The sequence below is a fragment of the Peromyscus californicus genome, unplaced genomic scaffold, assembly GCF_007827085.1.
Source record: "Peromyscus californicus insignis strain IS unplaced genomic scaffold, ASM782708v3 Scaffold_19__1_contigs__length_69161282, whole genome shotgun sequence".
NCBI classification, from domain to species: domain Eukaryota; kingdom Metazoa; phylum Chordata; class Mammalia; order Rodentia; family Cricetidae; genus Peromyscus; species Peromyscus californicus.
The window spans coordinates 52,391,687-52,412,117 of NW_026294491.1; the positions used below are offsets into that span (position 1 = coordinate 52,391,687).

The window sequence follows — 20,431 nt, forward strand, 5'->3', positions numbered from 1 at the left end:
GTAATTAGATTTCTCTAAAAAATCCTACTGCTATTATGATCATCATCATTATTGTCCCAGAGTAAGGAATTGGAAACCATGGAGAAAACTGTTTCCTGGGCTGTCATAACAGATCACCCCATATTGGGTGGTTTAAAGCAGGGGAAATATATTGCCTCACAGTTCAAGAGTTCCGAGGTCCACAATCAGAGTATGCCTAGGTTGGCTCATTCGGGAGACTCTGGGGAGGAACCCACCCCCTGCCACTCATTGAGCTTACATAATGGAGTACATCCATTATCTGCTTTCAGCTTTTCTGCATCCCTGTTTCTTCTTCTTTCTGTTTCCTACACAGACCATTTTCCTGCGCTTCTTATCTACCCTAACCCAACACGATTTCATCTCAAACCATATTTTAATTATGTCTGTAAAACCCTTATTACAAATAAGGTCATAGTCTCTAGCAACTGCCGGTAGATTGGGATCAGCTAGGAGGAGTAACCGCTGTAGCTAGAGTTTTCCTGCCTGGCCCACAGTCAGGACAAATCTCTCTCACCCGCCAGTCCCAAGCCGCTCAAACCCGATCAAGTAAACACAGACACTTATATTGGTTTCAAACTGTATGGCCGTGGCAGGCTTCTTGCTAACTGTTCTTACAGCTTAAATTAATCCATTTCTATTAATCTATACCTTGCCACGTGGCTTGTGGCTTACCGGTACTTTACATCTTCCTTATCCTGATGGCGGCTGGCAGTGTCTCTTCCTCAGCCTTCCACTTCCCAGCTCTATTCTCCTCCTTGTCCCGCCTATACTTCCTGCCTGGCCACGGGCCAATCAGTGATTTATTCATTGACCAATCAGCAACACATTTGACATACAGACCATCCCACAGCACTTCCCCTTTTCTTTTCTTAAAAAGGAAGGTTTTAACCTTTACACATCTCCAAAGTCAACTTGGTATATTTGGGAATTTGGGCGTAGCTTCTCTTACTACTTTCTGCTGGAGGGGGGCGCTGTATCTTCTGGGGAAACAAAGAATATTTTAGGATTATGGAGTAGTCCATGAGGTTGTATCGTCTGAGCCAGTTGCTTTGAAACGGTTCTGGATGTTGGATCATCTGGGCCATGGTGTCATCGGAGACCTTTCAGGGGGTCTTGGCTGGTCAAACCTGATGTGTCTTAATCTGGAACAAATCCATAGCCTCTGGCTTTCTGTGGGAACAAAAGCAGAATCTCCTTTTTAAAGCAACATATCTTTATATCCAAATTTTGAAGTCAAGGTACCTTTAAAATATACATTTTGGCATAACTCAACAGCTTTTGTAATCAAATGGTTTTTTTTAGTTACAAATATCAAAGAGAACATAATCCAGATTCTTTGTGTGGTAGCCATCTTTACGTGGCTTATTTTTTTATATTAGCTTGAGCCTATTGTTTTGAACTGTAGTCTTCTAAGCCTGAAACGGCGCTGGTGCTGTGGCTGCTGGCTCCACCCACCGCAGCTTTCCAACATGGCGGCGGTATGCTTACCGCCAGCTCTGGGAGCCATCGTGGGTCTATGCTTTTATCCAAGCAGCGTGTAGCCCAGAAACCTCTTTTTTTGTTTTGTACTAGCAAAGGCTAAATCCACAATGTAGCTTAATGTGTCATTTGCAGAGGCCTCATTCCCGCCATATGGCGGCAGGTTGAGCGCGCACATTAGGAACCCATCAGTAGCTCAAACCGGCAGCTGCTGCTCATTTGAGAGAGACAATTAGGAACTGTTTTTAGCTCCGTTTTAGAATCCTTTTTCTTAGTTTTTAGGTGGAAACTCTTGACACCATGTTGGATGCCATTTGTAGCTGGAGCTTTCCTGCCTGGCCCACAGTCAGGACAAATCTCTCTCACCCGCCAGTCCCATTTTTTTTTTTTTTTTTTTTTTTTTTTTTTTTTTTTTTTGGTATCAAACTGTATGGCCATGGCAGGCTTCTTGCTAACTGTTCTTACAGCTTAAATTAATCCATTTCTATTAATCTATACCTTGCCACGTGGCTTGTGGCTTACCGGTACTTTACATCTTCCTTATCCTGATGGCGGCTGGCAGTGTCTCTTCCTCAGCCTTCCACTTCCCAGCTCTATTCTCCTCCTTGTCCCGCCTATACTTCCTGCCTGGCCACGGGCCAATCAGTGATTTATTCATTGACCAATCAACAACACATTTGACATACAGACCATCCCACAGCAAACCGCCTCTAACCTTGGATATGAAGTGCATAGGCTCAAATGACTGTGATGTATAAGTGAACAATTAGGCAGAACAGGCTAGCTACCTTCCAGGTCATCAGCTGTGAGTTAATCAGTATTCTCTTGTTTAAAGTTGGAGGTACCCAGCGGGGCAGACTGCACTTGCCTGCCCCTGTGCCATCTCTCCCGACATTGCCATTTTATCTTATTATATTTTACCTTGTTGCCTGACACCAGATGATCGATAGAGAGTGTATGGACTTTGGAGCCTCAGGAAACTGGATTGTAATAACAGGTTCTCCAACTTCATAGCTTCGCTTACTACTTCATGGCCTCAGACAATGTCCTTATCTCATCCGAGCTTTGATTTCCACACAAAACCACCAACAACTTGTAGAGTGACTCTCATCATAAAAACTAATACGTAAAGAGACTTCACCAAAGAGCTGGCGTACGTTTCAGAGAATGATTGCCATTTGCCTCAGTCTGGGCTGCTATACCAAAAGCCCTGACACCCTAATTATATTCAGAATAGAAATTTGTTTCTCCCAATTCTGGAAACTAAGACACTCAAAACCAAGGCACTAGTAGGTTGTGTCTGGAAGGACTGGAACTCTATTTCCAAGATGCTGCTCTATTACTGAATTCTCCCAAGGAGACCAACTCCATACTCACCTGGTGACATAGCGCAGTACTCTCCTAATGACATAACTCAGTACTCAACTGGACAAAAAGCCTTCTAGTCCTCTCATACATTTTCCAAGCCCATTCCTTAGCACTGTGGCCTCCATCACCTCCCAAATACCCTACCTCCTACTGTCACACCAACAACCAAGTTTCAACACATAAATTTGGAGGATAAATTCCAACAGCCCAGGTATCATTATCATTATAGTAGTTTGTCTCTGTCTCACTTCCTTTGAGAGAAAGACAGCCAAAGGGACCCTGAAGAAAATATAGGAAAATTCAGCAGCATGAATCCCACCTTCTCTACCTCCACCCACTTTCACTTAGCACAGAGTGCATAGACCACTCAGCCAGTATTCATGGAATGAAACACTGTAGTGACTGCATTCCCGACATAAGCACAGTCTCAATGAATAAACTTCCAATAGTGTATCAGATGTCAGCCAAACCAGAAAAGTCTGCAGCAAATCTGTCCCATTCATGGCAATGAGTAGGCTGCTGAGCAAAGACAGCATGGCAGTCTGAGGCCTGTGTGTATGTCAACACTCAACGAGGCTTGAACCAACTAGCAAGCTTCATTACCCATCTCTAGTGGGTGCATTTTTATTTCTCTATTTACTTTTATGTTACTAAGTTAAAACACACTTTAGAAAATAGAGTAGAAACTTTAGAAAATAGAGTAGGCAAAAAAGAACAAAATTATTCCTGGCCTCTATTAATTTATCTTTAACAATATGATATTTTCTAAGTCATTCGTCTGCAGCATCAATTTTATTTTTTTATTAAGAAAAATTTTTATTCATTTTGCCTATCAATCAAAGATCTGCTCTTCTCTCCTCCGGTCCCTCCAGCCTCCCCCACCAACCCACCCCCCATTTCCTCCTACAAGAAGGTGAGGCCTCCTATGGGGAGGTACATTTAGTAGAGGCAGGTCCAAGCCCCTCCACCTGCCTCAAGGCTGCTGTAACATCAATTTTAACAGCTTTGTAACATTCCTATCATGTATTCCTCATTACATGTATTTACTGTTTTTAATATTTTGTTGCTGAAAATAAAAATATAAGGATGTGAGTTTATTTTTTATTAATTTTACAAAGTGTCAATAATGTAGTATTTTTTATAAGCCTGTTCCTTTTCCAAATGTTAAATTAACCGAAAAGTTAATCTGGTTGGTTTATATGGAACTGACTTTTCAGATGCAAACTGGTCTGCTCTTAGCTTTGACTCTATTATCTTAAGCAAGAGCTCTCCTGACCTCACAATTGCCAATCCAGCAAGCAATAAATAGTCAGGCTTCTCCAGTCTGCTGCTTAAGTAACTTGTTTAGCAACAGGGCTAATGAGGCCAGTGTCACTGGGTTTGAGCTCTGGATAGACAGACTGGTGAACTCACAGTCCAAAGGCAGTTTTCTCAACTCCAAACAGCTGCAATTTAAATGATGGCTATTAGTTTCCATGGAACAGGGCAGAAAGCACGGATGGACCAACACAAATTCACCACCACCATCTTCCAGGTGGAAAAGAGCTTAGGAAAATATCCATGTCAAATAAAATAAAAAAAAGGTTGAAGTTGTAGAAGGACAAGGCTAGCCCTGGGGGACACAATGGGCTGGCCTTATCCCTCAGCAGCAGGTTGTATGCTCACTCTGTATGTGTCCGCACTTTCCTATATGAGACAAACAACCCGGGACTTCCTAAACAGAAGCTGGTGGTGTTAAGGGGTGTCTTCTCTTGCAGCCGACACAGCCCTTGGCACCGACGATGTATACGATGAGAAAGGATGCCAGTGTGACGTGTCTGTGGAGGACCTCACCCCGCCACTGAAAACGGTCATTCGAGCCATCAGGTGGGTAAGCACTGGGAACAGCGTGAGTCTGGCACGTCTCTGATTGTTTGAATTACCGTGTTTTCAGCAGGTAAGTCTCCTGGAATAACTGTCTCCCCTTTTTGTGTTCATCCACATGCTTTTTAACTCATGAAGTGTTTTTTTTTTTTTCCTTAATAAAGAACTATACTACATTCAATATGAACTATGTTAAAGAAGGTGGGTGGGATTTGAAAAGCTAGGCCACACTAGGGAGATTGTGTAAGAACCAGTGCGCTGTGTTGTATTTGTTGCTTTGAGAGGGTTTGGTTTATTGGTGCAACTAGATTTTTTTAAATTATTTTATGCCTTTATTCAATAACATATGTTTCATATTTTGTACCAAAGGAAAACCACTCTAAGCTATTTGAAATAAGGTTGAGCTCTGAACATGGGAAGCCCAAGGTACTGTGCAGTGACGTACTTCCCTCTGAAAAGTAATTGTTCGTAGGGAATCTTAATCTGCTTCTTCTACACTGGCAAAGAGCTAAGAGGGGACCCATGTTAGCTCCAGCTCATATGTACAAACCCTCATTCACATATGAAAAATTCATAATGTTCATGAACAAGTTGCTGTGTATTCTGCCTTCCCAATTTAATCCCTGTGGAGAAGCTGTATCTATGCATATATTGGGTGAATGGACTGAGTTTCTGCTTGACATTTCCTACATCTTACCAAAAAGCCAGGAAATGGCTTAAAATATCCAAACTAACTTAGTATGTTCAGATATTTGCTCTAATCTCAGATATCAGCACAATTAATCAGTCGATGCTAGTTTGAGTTGGCCATTTAGCATGATGTTAGATGTGACTTTGTGGTTTCATTGGGAAACCCTGGGCAAGCAGAAATAAGTTGCCAGTAAACGTTTGTGGAGGTAAAGAAAACCATGATATTATGAAACTGTATGTGCTCCAGAGGGTGCTTAAATGATCTGTATCCACAAGCTAACCAGAAATGTAGTAAAGGTTAATTGCCCTACAGAAAGGGAGGTTCCTTTTTGGCCTGGATGTTCTCAAGTTATGCCCCACATCTCACTGTAACTGTACAAAGTACTACCAGACTTCCTCACTGGGTACCACTTTGAGCAACCAGTTATATAGTTATCATATATCCATGGACAACCTAGAAGTCCTAAGTGACATTTAAGTGAGGCATGATTTTACATGTCTATAATCCCAGGCCTCAGAAGGTTGAGACAGGGAGATTGTTGAGTCTAAGTTCAGCCTGGACTACACAGGGAAACCCCACCTCACCAAAAAAAAAAAAAAAAACAAACCTGTGTATGTATTTAAGTCCAGGAAACTCAGAATACATAGGGAAATAATGTCAGAATCCTTCAATTAAAGGATAGTGATAGGGCTGGAGAGATGGCTTAGAGGTTAAGAGCAGCAGTGGCTGTTCTACAGGACCCAAGCTTGATTCCCAGCACCCACATGGCAACTCACTGTAATTTCAGTTCCCGTGGGCCCATTGGCCTCTTCTAGCCTCCTCAGGTACCAGAGACTTATGTAGAGGACAGACATACATGCAGGTGAAGCACCTATACACATAACATAAAAAATTCTTGGCCGGGCGGTGGTGGCGCACGCCTTTAATCCCAGCACTCGGGAGGCAGAGCCAGGCGGATCTCTGTGAGTTCGAGGCCAGCCTGGGCTACCAAGTGAGTTCCAGGAAAAGGTGCAAAGCTACACAGAGAAACCCTGTCTCGAAAAACCAAAAAAAAAAAAAAAAAAAATTCTTAAAGGGATGGTGAGGACCAAGAAATGCACTATCCAATATGGAAGCTACTTATTCCAAAAGGCTATTTAAATTTGAATCAATTAAAATGGAAGACAGTTTAAAATTTAATTGCTCAGTTGCACAATACCCATTTCAAATGCTCAGCAGCCAAAGGCACCCATAGCTGGTGACAACCACATTGGACAAAAAAAAAAAAAATCAGCAACGTTCTATCATCACAAGAAGTTGTATTGGACAGTACTGCTCTGCAAGTCACCTTCAGATTCTTTACATACATTGAGTATTTCCGTCATAGGCCCTAACATAAAGGTCGGGGAGTTCGGCTCACAAATTCCTCTGACTTGCAACAAGTACATTGAATCTTATCTCGGAGAAGCAGATCAGGCTCCATAAAAGTCAAACGTAACATGGTTTTGTGTCATTTCCGCAGACCTTCTGAAACTTTTGCTTTTGCCTCACAGCCTGTAATAAAAGGATCGTGGGCTGCGACAAAGAAAATGAGTTAGGTTTATTCTGCTGTCTTAAGCACTTTAGCAACAGTTTAAGATTTACTTTGCCCTTTCTGAAATCAGCTGACGTTTGTAAAGTCTTTAGCAGAGTTCCTTTGTTTTTCAGAATTCTTCCCCCTCCCCCACCCCTCACCCCCACCCCTCCATCACTGTTTAGTTGGAGATTTTGTATTTTCGTTTCGGTTTTGTTTGGTTTTTAGGGCAGGGACTCATACAGCCCAGGCTGGTCACAAACACATACAATGTAGCTAAAGCTAGTCTTAAACACCTGATCCTCCCCAAGGCTGATGTTTCAAGTGTCTGTCACCACACCTAGCATGGTTCTTATTTGTATGTGGGGGTAGTGCACATCTGAGTGTATGGAATAGAGGGAGTTTGCACATCAGTGTGTGCATACAGAAGCCAGAGAAAAATGTCATATACCTTGCTCTATCACTGCCTTGAGATAGGGTCTCTCACTGAACCTGGAGCTAATGATGTTTTAATTAAACTATCTGGTCAACAAGCCTTAGCAGTTTCCCTGTCTTTACCTTGCACCCATCTCCTGCTGTCAGGGTTACAGGCTGGTGTAGAAATGTCTGACTTTTACAAATAGGTGCTGGAATCTGAACTCATGTGTTCTCATGTTTGGGCAGCAAGCATCCTTACCTGCTTAGCCATCTCCTCAGCGCTTAGTCCTTATTTTCAGCTGAACTTCATGACTGAGGTGTTTGCTCTGGACTTTGAGGTTGTCTGTAATGATACTTGGTATTTAGGGGATATTTTCTTCCCTATATTCTGATTCTGCCTGGAGTTGTTTAAATCACTCCTAAGTTTCATTTAAAATAATTAGATATTATTTAAAAAAAAAAAAACTAAAAAGCCACTAGACTAAAGAGTTTAATAACAGCCTGAAGTTGTTCATCCATGAAGTGTGTAAGGTAAAGATACATGATTCAGAAACTGAAGAAATGCTTAGCAGTTAAGGCCTCTCTTACAGAGATCCCGAGTTCATTCCCTAGCACATTGGGTGACTCACAATGACCTGTAACTTCTGCTCCAGAGGATCTGATGCTCTCTTCTGGAGTCAATGGACAATGCACTCACATGCATAAACACACACACATAATAAACACACACATAAACCTACACACTAAACTAAACAATTTTTGTAAGACGCATAATTCAAAGACTACCCAATACAACTAGTTCTGCAAAGAAATTTGCAGCTGTTTGTCCCTAAATCTTATACAAAAGTGCTCTTTCCCTGAGGGACTAAGTTCAACATCAGCTGGCCAAGAAGTTTGTCATAATATACCCACCTCCTACAACTCACCTGAAATAGAGTTTTCTGTGTTGATTATTGACTCTAAGCATGAGCCAACCATTATCCATCTCTAAATGAACAAGTTTACTTTGACATGTTCCTTCTTGTTCTTGGTTGTTAGAATATTTAGTATGGGGCTGGAGAGATGGCTCAGAGGTTAAGAGCACTGACTGCTCTTCCAGAGGTCCTGAGTTCAATTCCCAGCAACCACATGGTGGCTCACAACCATCTGTAATGAGATCTGGTGCCCTCTTCTGGCATGCAGTCACATATGCTGTATACATAATAAATAAATAAATCTTAAAAAAAAAAAAAAAAAAATTTAAAAAAAAAAAAAAAAAAAAAGAATATTTAGTATGAATACATGAATATGTCTTTTGTATCCCAGGAACTCTTACAATAGTGGTTTTTCTTAAAAGACAAGTTTATATTAAAACAAAAGATAAAAAAATATGCGTTCCACCACAAGGGTGACAGTATGGAAAAAAATATTTCTACATTCACAAACAGCAAAGTACCAATTCTTTATATCCAGTTATTAGTTTTTATTTAATCTCTCCCAACATCTCAGGAAATAAGATGACTGTGACTCATATAGTAAAGACTCTAGGGCTGGAGAGATGGCTCAGAAGTTAAGGACACTGACTGTTCTTCCAGAGGTCCTGAGTTCAATTCCCAGCAGCCACATGGTGGCTCACAACCATCCGTAATGAAATCTGGTGCCCTCACCTGGTGTACAGGAATACATGCAGACAGAGCACTGTATACATAATAAGTAAATCCTTAAAAAAAAAAGACTCTATTACTTTTTAATAAAGGATGTTACCTCTTTTTGATGGGTTTTATTTGTTTGTCAAGCTTGTTGAGCTTGTTGTTTCTGCTATATTAAAGTGCTGAGAATCAAACCTGGCTTCTTGCACTGGGTAAATGCCATACAAATGAGCCTCATGTCCAGCCCTTCAATGTCAATTTTCAAGTCAGTTAATAATGATTCTTCTTAGATAATTTCTAAGATATGTCCTTTACTCAAAAGAAGACTTGATTTGGTACATTTCCTCTAAGATTACCACAGACTGTTCTCTAAATATTTTATCGAGAAGTAATCAACAGCAAGTTGATGATAGCTACACAGCATTCTGCCCACTTGCCCTTGACTATTTCGTGGTAAGACACCTCTTTTTCAATCACTCTTTGAAAAACATCACCCAAGTGCTACACATAACAACCAAGTTAGGAGATCAGTCTACAGGCCCAACAGGAAACTGTTGAATACGGATACCAAAGAGTACTACTTAGTCATAAATGAAGAATGAAATGTCATTTACAGAGAAACAAAAGTAGATGGAACTGGGTTGTGTGTCAAATGAAGTAAGTCAGACCCTTAGAAAGACTGATATGGCATGCTTCCTCTCATATATAGAATCCACACTTTCAAAAAAATAATCATCAAGTTTGTAGGGGGGACTATTTAAAGAAGGAAAAGGGCCAGCAATAGGAAGAAGGGCCCAAGGGATGTCGACAGAAAGTGAATGTTATTGGAGTAAATTGTATACATGTATGAAAATATCATAATAAAGCCAGTTATTTTATATATTGATTTTTTTACATGACAAAAAAGAAATAAAAGGAAAGAAACTGTCAATAAACTACCTTGATGTGCTATTCCATAATACAGAGCATTTGATTATTTAAGAATTTCTGAAGTTCACCGACAGTTACAAGTTTCATGCTTGTATTGGTATTGCAATCACTACAGAAGTGTGAATCTGGGCTTGATGAAGATGGCTCAGTGGTTAAGAGCCATTGCTGTTCTTGTGGAGGACACAAGTTCAGTTTCCAACACCCAAACTGAGTGGCTCACAACTGACTATAACACCAGCTCCAGGAACTCTAGCATCCTCTTATGGCCTCCATGGACAGCTGCACTCATGTTCACACACCCACACAGAGACTCCTATACACATTAAAAAAAACTGTATTGGGTAAATTCACACATAAATGAATGCATGGTTTATATTTGTTTTAACAAGTGTTTTTGAAAGTCTTATCAATGCAACTAGATTTTTTTAAGCCTCAGAGTGATAACCTTTTAAAAATGCAAAAGAAGTTTCTTGCACTGAGCTAGGTTATTTCTCAGCTATGCACACTAAGGCAAGAGGAGAGTATTGTTTAAAGAACTGGGCACTTGGGTAAAGTGCTTTGCTCACTACACAGTGTGGTGTTTATATGCTTCTCACTAGTGTGGTTTCATAGAATTACTATGTCTAGGATGAGAGTAACTCTTAATGAGGTCCTCAGTGACCATTGTTCCTGCATAAGCTGCTGTTATATATGCAGAAAATGTGTGTCTTTTCATATGATTATCTCAGTGGCAAAGTGCCTACCTAGCACATGTGAATCCCTGGAATTGATCCCCAGGACCCACAAAGCAAAAGTCTGAATGAGAATACTGCACAACCTATTTTTCTACTAAAGATAATTAAAACAATCTAATTCAAGTGCTCATTATTTTGAAAAACTACAAGAGAAGCTACTAATTTTATTATGTTCTCTTAATATTTATATGCAATAATCACCATGCCTATTATGTCTCACGGTAGGCAACCTTTTATATCCCAAGTCAAGCCAACTGTTTAAAGAATCAAATAAAATAATAAAGTCAAGAAGTGAATACTCAAAGAATTCTCTTCCTGTGTATTTGTTTGCAGTACTGAGACTGCAGCCCAAGGCCATGCATAACCAGACAAGCAAGCACTTTACCAATGAGCTACATCCCTAGCTCCTTAAAGAATTCTTTAACTGACTCTGTTCTGGCACTATGTATGGATCATCCACCCTACATCATTACCCTTCTGAGCTGGCTGCTTGGGAAATCTGATCCAAGAAACAGGATATCCTATATCCAGCCCTGTGCCTCTCACAGGGATGGTGATACTATTGCCCTAGCTGTGGAGAAGATTAAATGAAGTAGTTTTTGCAACTGTTGAGAGCTGTGCTGACTTATGGTAAGCACTGAACCAAGCTAATGATTAGCCCCTGAGTTGACTGGGCTCCTCAGTGCCTTTCAGTGTGCCTTCTCCACTGCCCCTCTGTGAGGAAGAGTGCTGACCCTTTTCCTCCCTGCCTGCTCCCATGACAAGTCACATGAGAGGAGTATTCCTTTCCCTTTGCTAAGACATGTTTTTAGTTCCCAAAATATTTACAGCCTTGTTCACCTGCATCCCTTCCCAAAGGTATGCTAACTATGACCCCTCTGAAGTTATTCTATTATCTAGACTGATAAATAATTCGGAATTAAAGGTTAGTTTTTTTATCCAATCATAAATCAATGTCCCAAGTAGATCTCTCCTTCCTTTCTGCTCAGGGTGTGACTGTCCCACCACCCCACCCCACCCCCAACACACACACACACACACACACACACACACACACACACACACACACACAGAGTCACTCAGGTACTTGTAAAGAAGTAAGAAGTTAGGTGTGATAGCATGCAACTACAACATTCAGAAGGGTAAAGAAGAAGATGGCAAGTTCGATGCCAACCTGGGCTATATGGTGGAGGAAAAGAAGAGGAAGGAGGAGGGGGTAGAAGAGCAGAAGGAGGAGAGGAAGAAGAGAAGGAAGAAGCAAAAATAAGCAGTTATTATTAGTTATTAGTTAGCAGTCATCTCTCTTCTTTCTCTTTTACAGAGGTCTAACTACAGACTCTTTAACTTCCTCCCAGGAAGTTAGTGTATGCGCTCTAAAAATATAAGCTGAGCTTCTCCTGTGCACCGGGCACAGGGATAGACATTAACAAGGGAGACATATCCCTGCTTACAGTCATGAGGACCAACAAGAAAAATACGGTCAGCCATGATGTCCAGCAGGATAAGATAGTTGGAGTGTGCATCAATCAACAGGTCTAAAGAATATGGCATTCAGGGAAGGGTAGAACAAAGAAACCTGGCTGATCTGGAGGTTAGGTATGATAACCAGGAAGGTGATTAAAAGGGAGGTGCTGACCTGTAGGTTAGGTACTATAGCCAGGAAGGTTATTTGAGGGGTGGCGTATTAAACATGGGTGAACTGCAATTACGGAAAAATGCAGAAGCAAAGCAGTATTAGAAAGAGTGTGTTAGTAGAGGGTGGCAAACCAGGAAGATAGAGGTAAAATTGAAGATGGAGCCTGAACTATTTTAAAGAGTAGGAATCTGAGAAGTCTTTATATACAGAAGCAAGTTTATCTGGTAGGTGCTTTATTCTAAAGTTTGAAAAGATGCTATGATTGTCAAGTAAAGAGAAGATTGAGAAGTAAAGACTACTGTTTAATACTATATATATATAAAATACTGTATATATAATATATACAATATATAATATATATTTAACACTGTATATATCTAATACTATATATATAGTATTATACTACCATGCCCGTAGATTACATATACATATATGTAACCTTATCCACTGAACCATCTCCGTAATCTATGGGGATGGTAGTACAATACTATACATAAGTAATCTACAGGGATGGTTCAGTGGATAAGTGCTTTATATATAAGCATGAGGGCCAAAGTCAGAAATCTGGACACTCATTAAAAGCCAAGCACTGTCAGACAGTGTTGGCACACGCCCTTAATCCCAGCACTCGGGAGGCAGAGCCAGGCGGATCTCTGTGAGTTTGAGGCCAGCCTGGTCTACAGAGTGAGTTCCAGGACAGGCACCAAAACTACACAGAGAAACCCTGTCTCGAAAAGCCAAAAATGAATGAATAAATAGATGCAAAGAGACACAAAGGAAAAAGGGTGACTTGAAGAGTGCAGAGAGATGACTGGCAGGCAGATGGAAACAAGAGAGGTGTAGCAGAAGACGACCTGGAGGAAACAGCTTGAGTAAGAGACAAAAGTTAAAATGTGCTAAGTGCTGCTAAGAGCTCAGAAAGATCGAGTAAGAGGTCCTTGGAAAGTGTCCATCAGAGTTAACGGGACTCCAGAGGGAAAAACCAGGATAGGCAGAAGGGTTTGAAGTCAGATGGCAAACAGAACGCTTTTAAAAACTTGATATTGTAATCTTTCGCTCTAATAGGAGCATGGGTGTCAAGAATTTCTTTGTGACTGGCAAAGACTCAACTCCTCCAAAATAGCTCACATCTGATCAGCAACTGAAGAGCCAGTGATGGCATGTCAAACCGTCTGAAGTGGATATGCAAATCAGACCTCCCTGTCACCCTGGTTGGATGACAGAGTTTCCCAACTTTCTGCCAGTACCTGTGCTGAGAGGCAGGCATGTGACCATTCTCTTGGCCCCTTCCTAAAATGCAATCTCAACTCTGGATCCTTAGGTCTCACTTTGTACTTCAGATAAAAATACTTCACCAGAGAGGAGGTGATATTTGCCATTATAGGTTGTTGTTGCTGTTGCTGCTGAATCTATGAGCTTGTTTGGTCATCACCAGTTCTTGTTTGTTTGTTTGTTTGTTTGTTTGTTGGTTTTTTTAAATTTATTTTTATTTTGCAATACAATTCAGTTCTACATATCAGCCACGGATTCCCTTGTTCTCCCTCCTCCCGCCCCCCCACCCTCCCCCCAGCCCACCCCCTATTCCCATCTCCTTCAGGGCAAAGTCTCCCCCGCAGACTGAGATCAACCTGGTAGACTCAGTCCAGGCAGGTCCAGTCCCCTCCTCCCAGGCCGAGCCAAGCGACCCTGCATAGGCCCCAGGTTTCAAACAGCCAACTCATGCAATGAGCACAGGACCCGGTCCCACTGCCTGGATGCCTCCCAACAGATCAAGCCAATCAACTGTCTCACCCATTCAGAGGGCCTGATCCAGTTGGGGACCCCTCAGCCATTGGTTCATAGTTCATGTGTTTCCATTCGTTTGGCTATTTGTCCCTGTGCTTTATCTAACCTTGGTCTCAACAATTCTCGCTCATATAAACCCTCCTCATTCTCGCTAATTGGACTCCCAGAGATCCACCATGGCCAAACACCCTAATTGTCGTGCTAGAAACCTCATCCAACAACTGAGGGATCTGGATGCAGAGATCCATGGCTAGGTCCCGGGTGCATCACCAGTTCTTAATCTTGCTGGTGGCACCTCTGCTGTTTTAGCAGAGGTGATGGATGTTTGTTTTTCACATCACTACTGAGACATTCTTGACAGCCATGCCACAGTAAAGGGCGCTGCCAGCAAATGTTGTAAGGATCATTTAGCACATGTTTTTAAAATCAGTTAATATATTCCCTAGGACATTCTTTGTTTGTTTATGTTTTGAAGATAATCACTTGTGGCCACATTTTCATTGAGGCTGAATTAAACTACTGTGCCTCTTGATGATACAGAGGTTTTTTTTTTTAACCTTTTATTTGGTTATAATTTAAAACTGAGTCTCCTTTTTGTTGCTGGGACAAAATGATTTAAGAACAATAGAGTGTATGAGTACTTATTTACTTATTCCTTTCACACTTTAAATTTTATGCAGAATTTTGCACTCCTAGAAAAACAAAATCCCCAAATTTAGTTAACATGGCAAGGTTAAGCAGACCCTGGGAGGAAATTAACTATTTATAGACTTGCTTGGATCTACAAGTTTCTGCATATGTTTTCTTACCTTACACTCTTAAAAAGAAAATTCTCCAAATCTATAGAACATGCTCCTCAGTCTTTCAGCTAGAGAACAATAATAATTCAGGCTGGACATGGTGGTACATGCCTTTCATCCCAGCACTCAGGAGGCAAAGGTGGGCAGATCTTTGTGAGTTCAAGTCCAGTCTGGTCTACATAGTGAGTTTCAGGATACCAAGAGATATCCAGAGATATACGTGTGTATACCCTGTCTCAAAAACCAAAAAGAAGAGGAGAAGGAGGAGGAAGACGAACAACAGCAGGAGGAAGAAGAAAAGAAGGGGCTCTTTTGCCAGAAGTGGAAACAATGCAGCCACAAAATTTGCTCTAAGCCAGACAACTGGTGTACCAGCTTGCAACCTCTAGTGAGGACACTAGACGGACTGTATCCAAGTGAAGTCGATTTGCATATCTCTACTAAGAGCCAAAAAGTGGGACTAGAGAGATGGCTCAGCGGTTAAGAGCATTTGTTCCTCTTTCAGAAGACCCAGGTTCAGTTCCCAGCAGCTACATGGTGACTCGTAACTATCCATAACTCCACTTGCGGAGGATCTGGTGCCTTCTTCTAACCTTCACATGCACCAAATACACACAGAGTGTGCATACATACATGCAGGCAAAACATTCACATACATAAAATAAATCTTTTTTTTAAAAAAGCTAAATGGCTAAAACCTATTCCTCATGGATTTCCTTGCCCAGCCTAAATGGGGGGGGGGTGCTTAATATGTCATGGGAGGCCTGTCCCTTTCTGAGCAAATACATAGGAGGGGTGGATTGGGGGGGATGGGAGATGGAGGAGGAAGTAGGGGAAGAGGAAGGAGGGGAGGCTTCAGTCAGGATGTAAAATAAATAAATAATTTTTTTAAGCTAAAAGTAATAGAAAGAATGAGACTGAGTCAGGCATCTACGATCTCCTGAGCTTCCCTAGTAACTAGTATCCTAGTCTGAGATGAAAAAAAGGGTAGATGAGTCTTAGCTGTCTGTTCCTCTAACTTGATTTGCAGGATCTTCAGAAAATAAGTAAATATTGTGCCCTCAAATACAAGCATATATTGTTGAATTATGTTTATATATTAACAGGAAAATAATATCACTAAGTATCATTTTGAATAACACTTATACTTACAATAGAAGCACAAATTATCAAGTCGTGCAGACCTGGTTGTCTACTAGGTTTGCTCCATAAATAATAACGCCATTCTTGAGTTAAGGTCTAAACATCAAGAGAGGTTTATCTTGGGGTATGGCAGGGGCATGATGATCCAAAGTCTCTATGTTACTCAAGAATGAGCCCTGGGACCTTAATTTGTTTTGTTTTTTGATTTATTTATTCTGTTTTGATTTTCAAGACAGGCTTTCTCTGTGTAGTGCTGGCTGCCCTGAAACTCACTTTGTTGACTGCCCTTGAACTCAGAGACCCACCCGCCTCTGCCTCCCAAGCGCTGGGATTAAAGGCGTGCACCACCAGGGCCAGGTGGGACCCTTGATTTTGAAGGTGTTAGATGCTATACTTTTCATGGAGACTCAAATATCAGAAAATAGAGTTTCCCAGACTTTAGAAGACCTGTGAAATACAAAGCCACAGAGCAGATGAACCCCAAAAGCCAAAACAAAGTAGGGAGGTGGGTCAGAGAGGAACCACACATGCACTATAGAAACACGAGATGCGAATATATAGTCATTTCGGGAGCTTTAGAGACGGGCAGAGCCTGTCACCTCCAGAAACCATGTCCTACCATCTTCTCCAGTCCTAGCTGAACACTTCAGTTCTGCACTCTGCACAGACTGACAGGTGCTTCCTTCTGCCCGTTTGCCAGCTGCCTTACTAAACTAAAAGTGCTCAGGCTTAAAGGGATTGTCCCTTACATTGGCTGCCCTCAAGAACAAGAGTTTCGTTAAATCTCTGTGGCTTAGGGTGTAGCCCAGTTGATAAATCACTTTCCTAGCATTCACATGGCCCTGGGTTCAATCCCTAGCACTACAAAGGAGCGTGTGTGTGTGTGTGTGTGTGTGTGTGTGTGTGTGTGCGTGTGCGTGTGCGTGTGCGTGTGCGTGTGTGTGTGTGTGTGTGTGTGTGTGTGTGTGTGTGTGTACATGTTGATGCTTAGTCTGGTGTGGGAGCTACAGCCTATATTTCCAGGTACTCAGACCACCTGAGTCCAGGAACTCAAGTCCAGCTTGGGCAACATGGTGAAACTCTGTCTCGAAATAAGAGAACAAGAAAATCAAAAATCTCTGGGTCATATCCTAGACCAATTAAATCAGAATTAGAGTCAGGACCCAAGCTCCCTGGGTGATTCCAATGAGCAGCCAAGCTTGGGAAGTAGAGCTGTCTTCACAGTCAATCAAACGCCTCTTCGGTTCACAGTCGGGTGGGCCCTCTCTGCCCTGCACATGGCTTGGCTGCTGGCCGGGCCCATCCATCTGCTTGGTGGCAGCAGCAGTCACTGCTGCTTCTGTTTTCCCATTATTCTCCTCTCTGCATATTCATGTCTTCACCCTGATTTAGAGGACTAGAACAAGAAAGACTCTTGCCAGATTTTATAACTCATGGCAACACAATAAATGCACCTACGTTTCCTTGGGTCCTCAGAAGCGCACATGTGTGTGTATGTATTTATAGACATATTCTCCCCGGAGTTTAACTTTGCCGTAGTTCCTTCGTTCTCAGAAAAAAAAAAAAAAAAAATGTATGAGCAGGCTTCTCCAGTTTGGGGAAGAGGTGCCAATTTGAGTCTGTGGTGAGTCTTTTCTGCCCTCTAGTGGTGCTGTGAGAGCATGACAGATTTGTTCAACAGGATCATTTGCACTCCTAGCCTCTTGCTTACCGACAGCATCTAAGGAGACAGACATGAGTTCTTAGTTTTGTCTGTGGTGTTAGTCCACTGATGGAACTGACTGCTGAGTGTGTACCTGACTTCTCAACTTTTTATTTATCCTCCAAAGGCCAGTCAGAAATTGCCGTAACAATAGGTAAAGGTTTGCTGAGTATGTTACGTGCCAAGCACATGTGAGTAAAAAGAGGCCCTAGTACAAAGTGCCGAAATATTAAGACAGTGGTAGACTGTCATAATTAAGGGCTTAACCCTGGAGTCAAACTGACTCATTTCCTATTCCATGCTTCATAGTTTTTTAATATCGGCCAAGTTATTTAGCCTCTCTCTGTATCACAGGTTCTTATCTGCAAAATAACCATACACCACTCTCAGGGTATATTAGAAAGTACAATCATCTAATATATCTATTATTACAATAGATATCTAATCTATCTATTAGTACAATCTAAAACTGTCATCATCCTAATTATCAAATACATTTTAGAGGTCCTAATTTTACCCTAGAAAAATGTCCTCAAACACTCCCTTTTTTCCCAGGCAATGAACAAGCTATAGTCAAGTTCTTGTGTAAACATGGAAGAGGCCACCAAGGTCTTCGGCCTCTTTGACAAGCCAGTTCATAGATTTTAATTTATTCCTGCTTTCTTGGTCCTTCCTCATAGTTCCTATCTAAACCAGGGGTCAGAGATGACGGCTAACTCTAACCCAAAGTTTGTTTGGTGCAAATTAAGTGTCATTGGGTCCTATCTGCATTTTTTTCCCCAGAGGTTTGTCTTTCTAGCAGAAAACACAAGGCCTAGAGGACACAGAACTTTCACTTGCTGGCCCTTCATCTAGAATACCTTCTTGCTCTTCCTCTAGGGGTTTTAGTTTCTCTGCATTTGCACTCATGTCTGGAGAGGCAAGACATAGAACTTCCAAGACACAGAACCAGCTTTCACCCTCTACCTGCCAATCCAGGACTTCCCGAACCCCAGATCTCCCTTCCTTCCCTTATTCTTATAGCTAAAAGTCTTAGTATCTGAAATACAGTGGTGTTGGAGAAGGGAAAATTTAATTAGAAGACCTTTCAAACTCATAATAGAACAGCTTCTCTTATGATATGTCCCTTAAGCCAAGTGGGGTGAAACACACCTTTAATCCCAGCACTCAGGAGGCAGAGGCAGGAGGATCTTTGAGTTTGAGGCCAGCCTACAGGGTGAGTTCAAGGACAGCCAGTGCTACATAGAGAAACCCTATATCAAAAAACCACACACACACATACACACACACACACACACACACACACACACACACACACACACACACACACACAAAGATATTCCCTCAATTTTTAACACATTTGTTTCTTCCTTAGTCTAGAATTATTAAATCATGAACTTCCTTTCACCCGTAGGTAACCAGAAAATGACCTGCTCTCTCTTCTTCTCAAAGGCTAACAAGAATAGATTGTAAAAATCACGGTGCTCTCTGGGAGATAATACATTTCCAAGGAAAACTGACAGACTACATTGAGAGTAATGAATATGTATCCTGAAGTGGGACGTAAATAAGCAAAGAACTCCTGTATTTATTGAAAAGGAAAACCTTGCAATTGGAAAGAAGAGCGCTTTTGAGAGAATGAAGATAGTGGAGTGAGGGGGAGAGTGGATTCCAAGCAGGGATCCCTCCAGAAAGACAGCAATGAAGATGGAGAAAGTGATTGATGTGGCCTTGCATTCTCTTGTGCGTGTGTCAGAGGTCGCATGCCTAGCCTGTACAATCTTTTCACAGTTATAGAGTTGCCTGCCTCTGACCCTCCCCATAAAGCAGCTCTCTGGATTGGTGGACTGTGGGCCTTGACATTAGCAATTACTTGCCTCTTGTGAGTTGTATGACCTTGGAGTAGGTTACTCAAACTCTTTAGCTTTCCCTTGACTCAAAGAGCAAAGGTGGGAAGTTATTAGTTTTGAGTTGATGTGATGCAGATAAACTGCTCGGCACATTGCCACACATCCAGAAAGGTGTGACGATTAGAGAGGCACGCAGCATTTAGTTGTAGAGAGCAAGAGCTATGTCTTGTTCAACTTTGTGCCTTTACCACCCGACTGTGCATCCAGCAAATGATACTGTATACCCACATCCAGGTCACCGCATTAGACATGCAGAGGCAACTTGGGGCAACCCAGTGATGACCAGAGAATGGAGGAACTGCCACAGAAAGCAAGGATGGCAAGATGGACTCATACATAACCCTCTCAAGCTTACCTTCACCTCTAGCTATTCCCCTCTCTACCTCCGACCTTGATTACGAAAAATGTGTCTGTCCCTGAAGAACTAAAAGGAGATCTGATGTAGACAAAGGGCATCACTGATACTGAGTCTTCCTTAGAGCAAACTTGGAACAGATCATTTCAGACATACTTACAGTAGTGTCCCAGAAACAGAAAACTAAGGTTATTGTTGTTGCTCTGCCATTTGTAACAGGATCTTGTTATGTTGCCTACACTGGCCTTGAACTCCTCACTCAGTAAACCTTCTGCTCAGTCTCCTGAGTAGCAATGACTATAAAGAGGCACCTTGACGCTTAGCCCAAAGTTTTATTCTCTTTTAGACACTAGCCATATTTTCTTTCTTATTGTGTTGACGATCCTAAAATGTGGTACCATGCATGCTGTGGTATGT

The 20,431-nt window shown here is 41.7% G+C and overlaps 1 protein-coding gene across 2 annotated transcripts in view; it reads left to right on the forward strand.

Moving 5' to 3' along the window:
* Window positions 1-20,431, forward strand: part of Kcnq5 (potassium voltage-gated channel subfamily Q member 5) — a 557,372-nt gene that overhangs the window by 525,901 nt on the left and 11,040 nt on the right. For both annotated transcript variants that reach the window (XM_052745346.1, XM_052745345.1), the window contains one exon: window positions 4,626-4,734. In XM_052745346.1, the coding sequence (XP_052601306.1) occupies window positions 4,626-4,734 (109 nt within the window). The remainder of the gene's footprint in view (window positions 1-4,625; window positions 4,735-20,431) is intronic.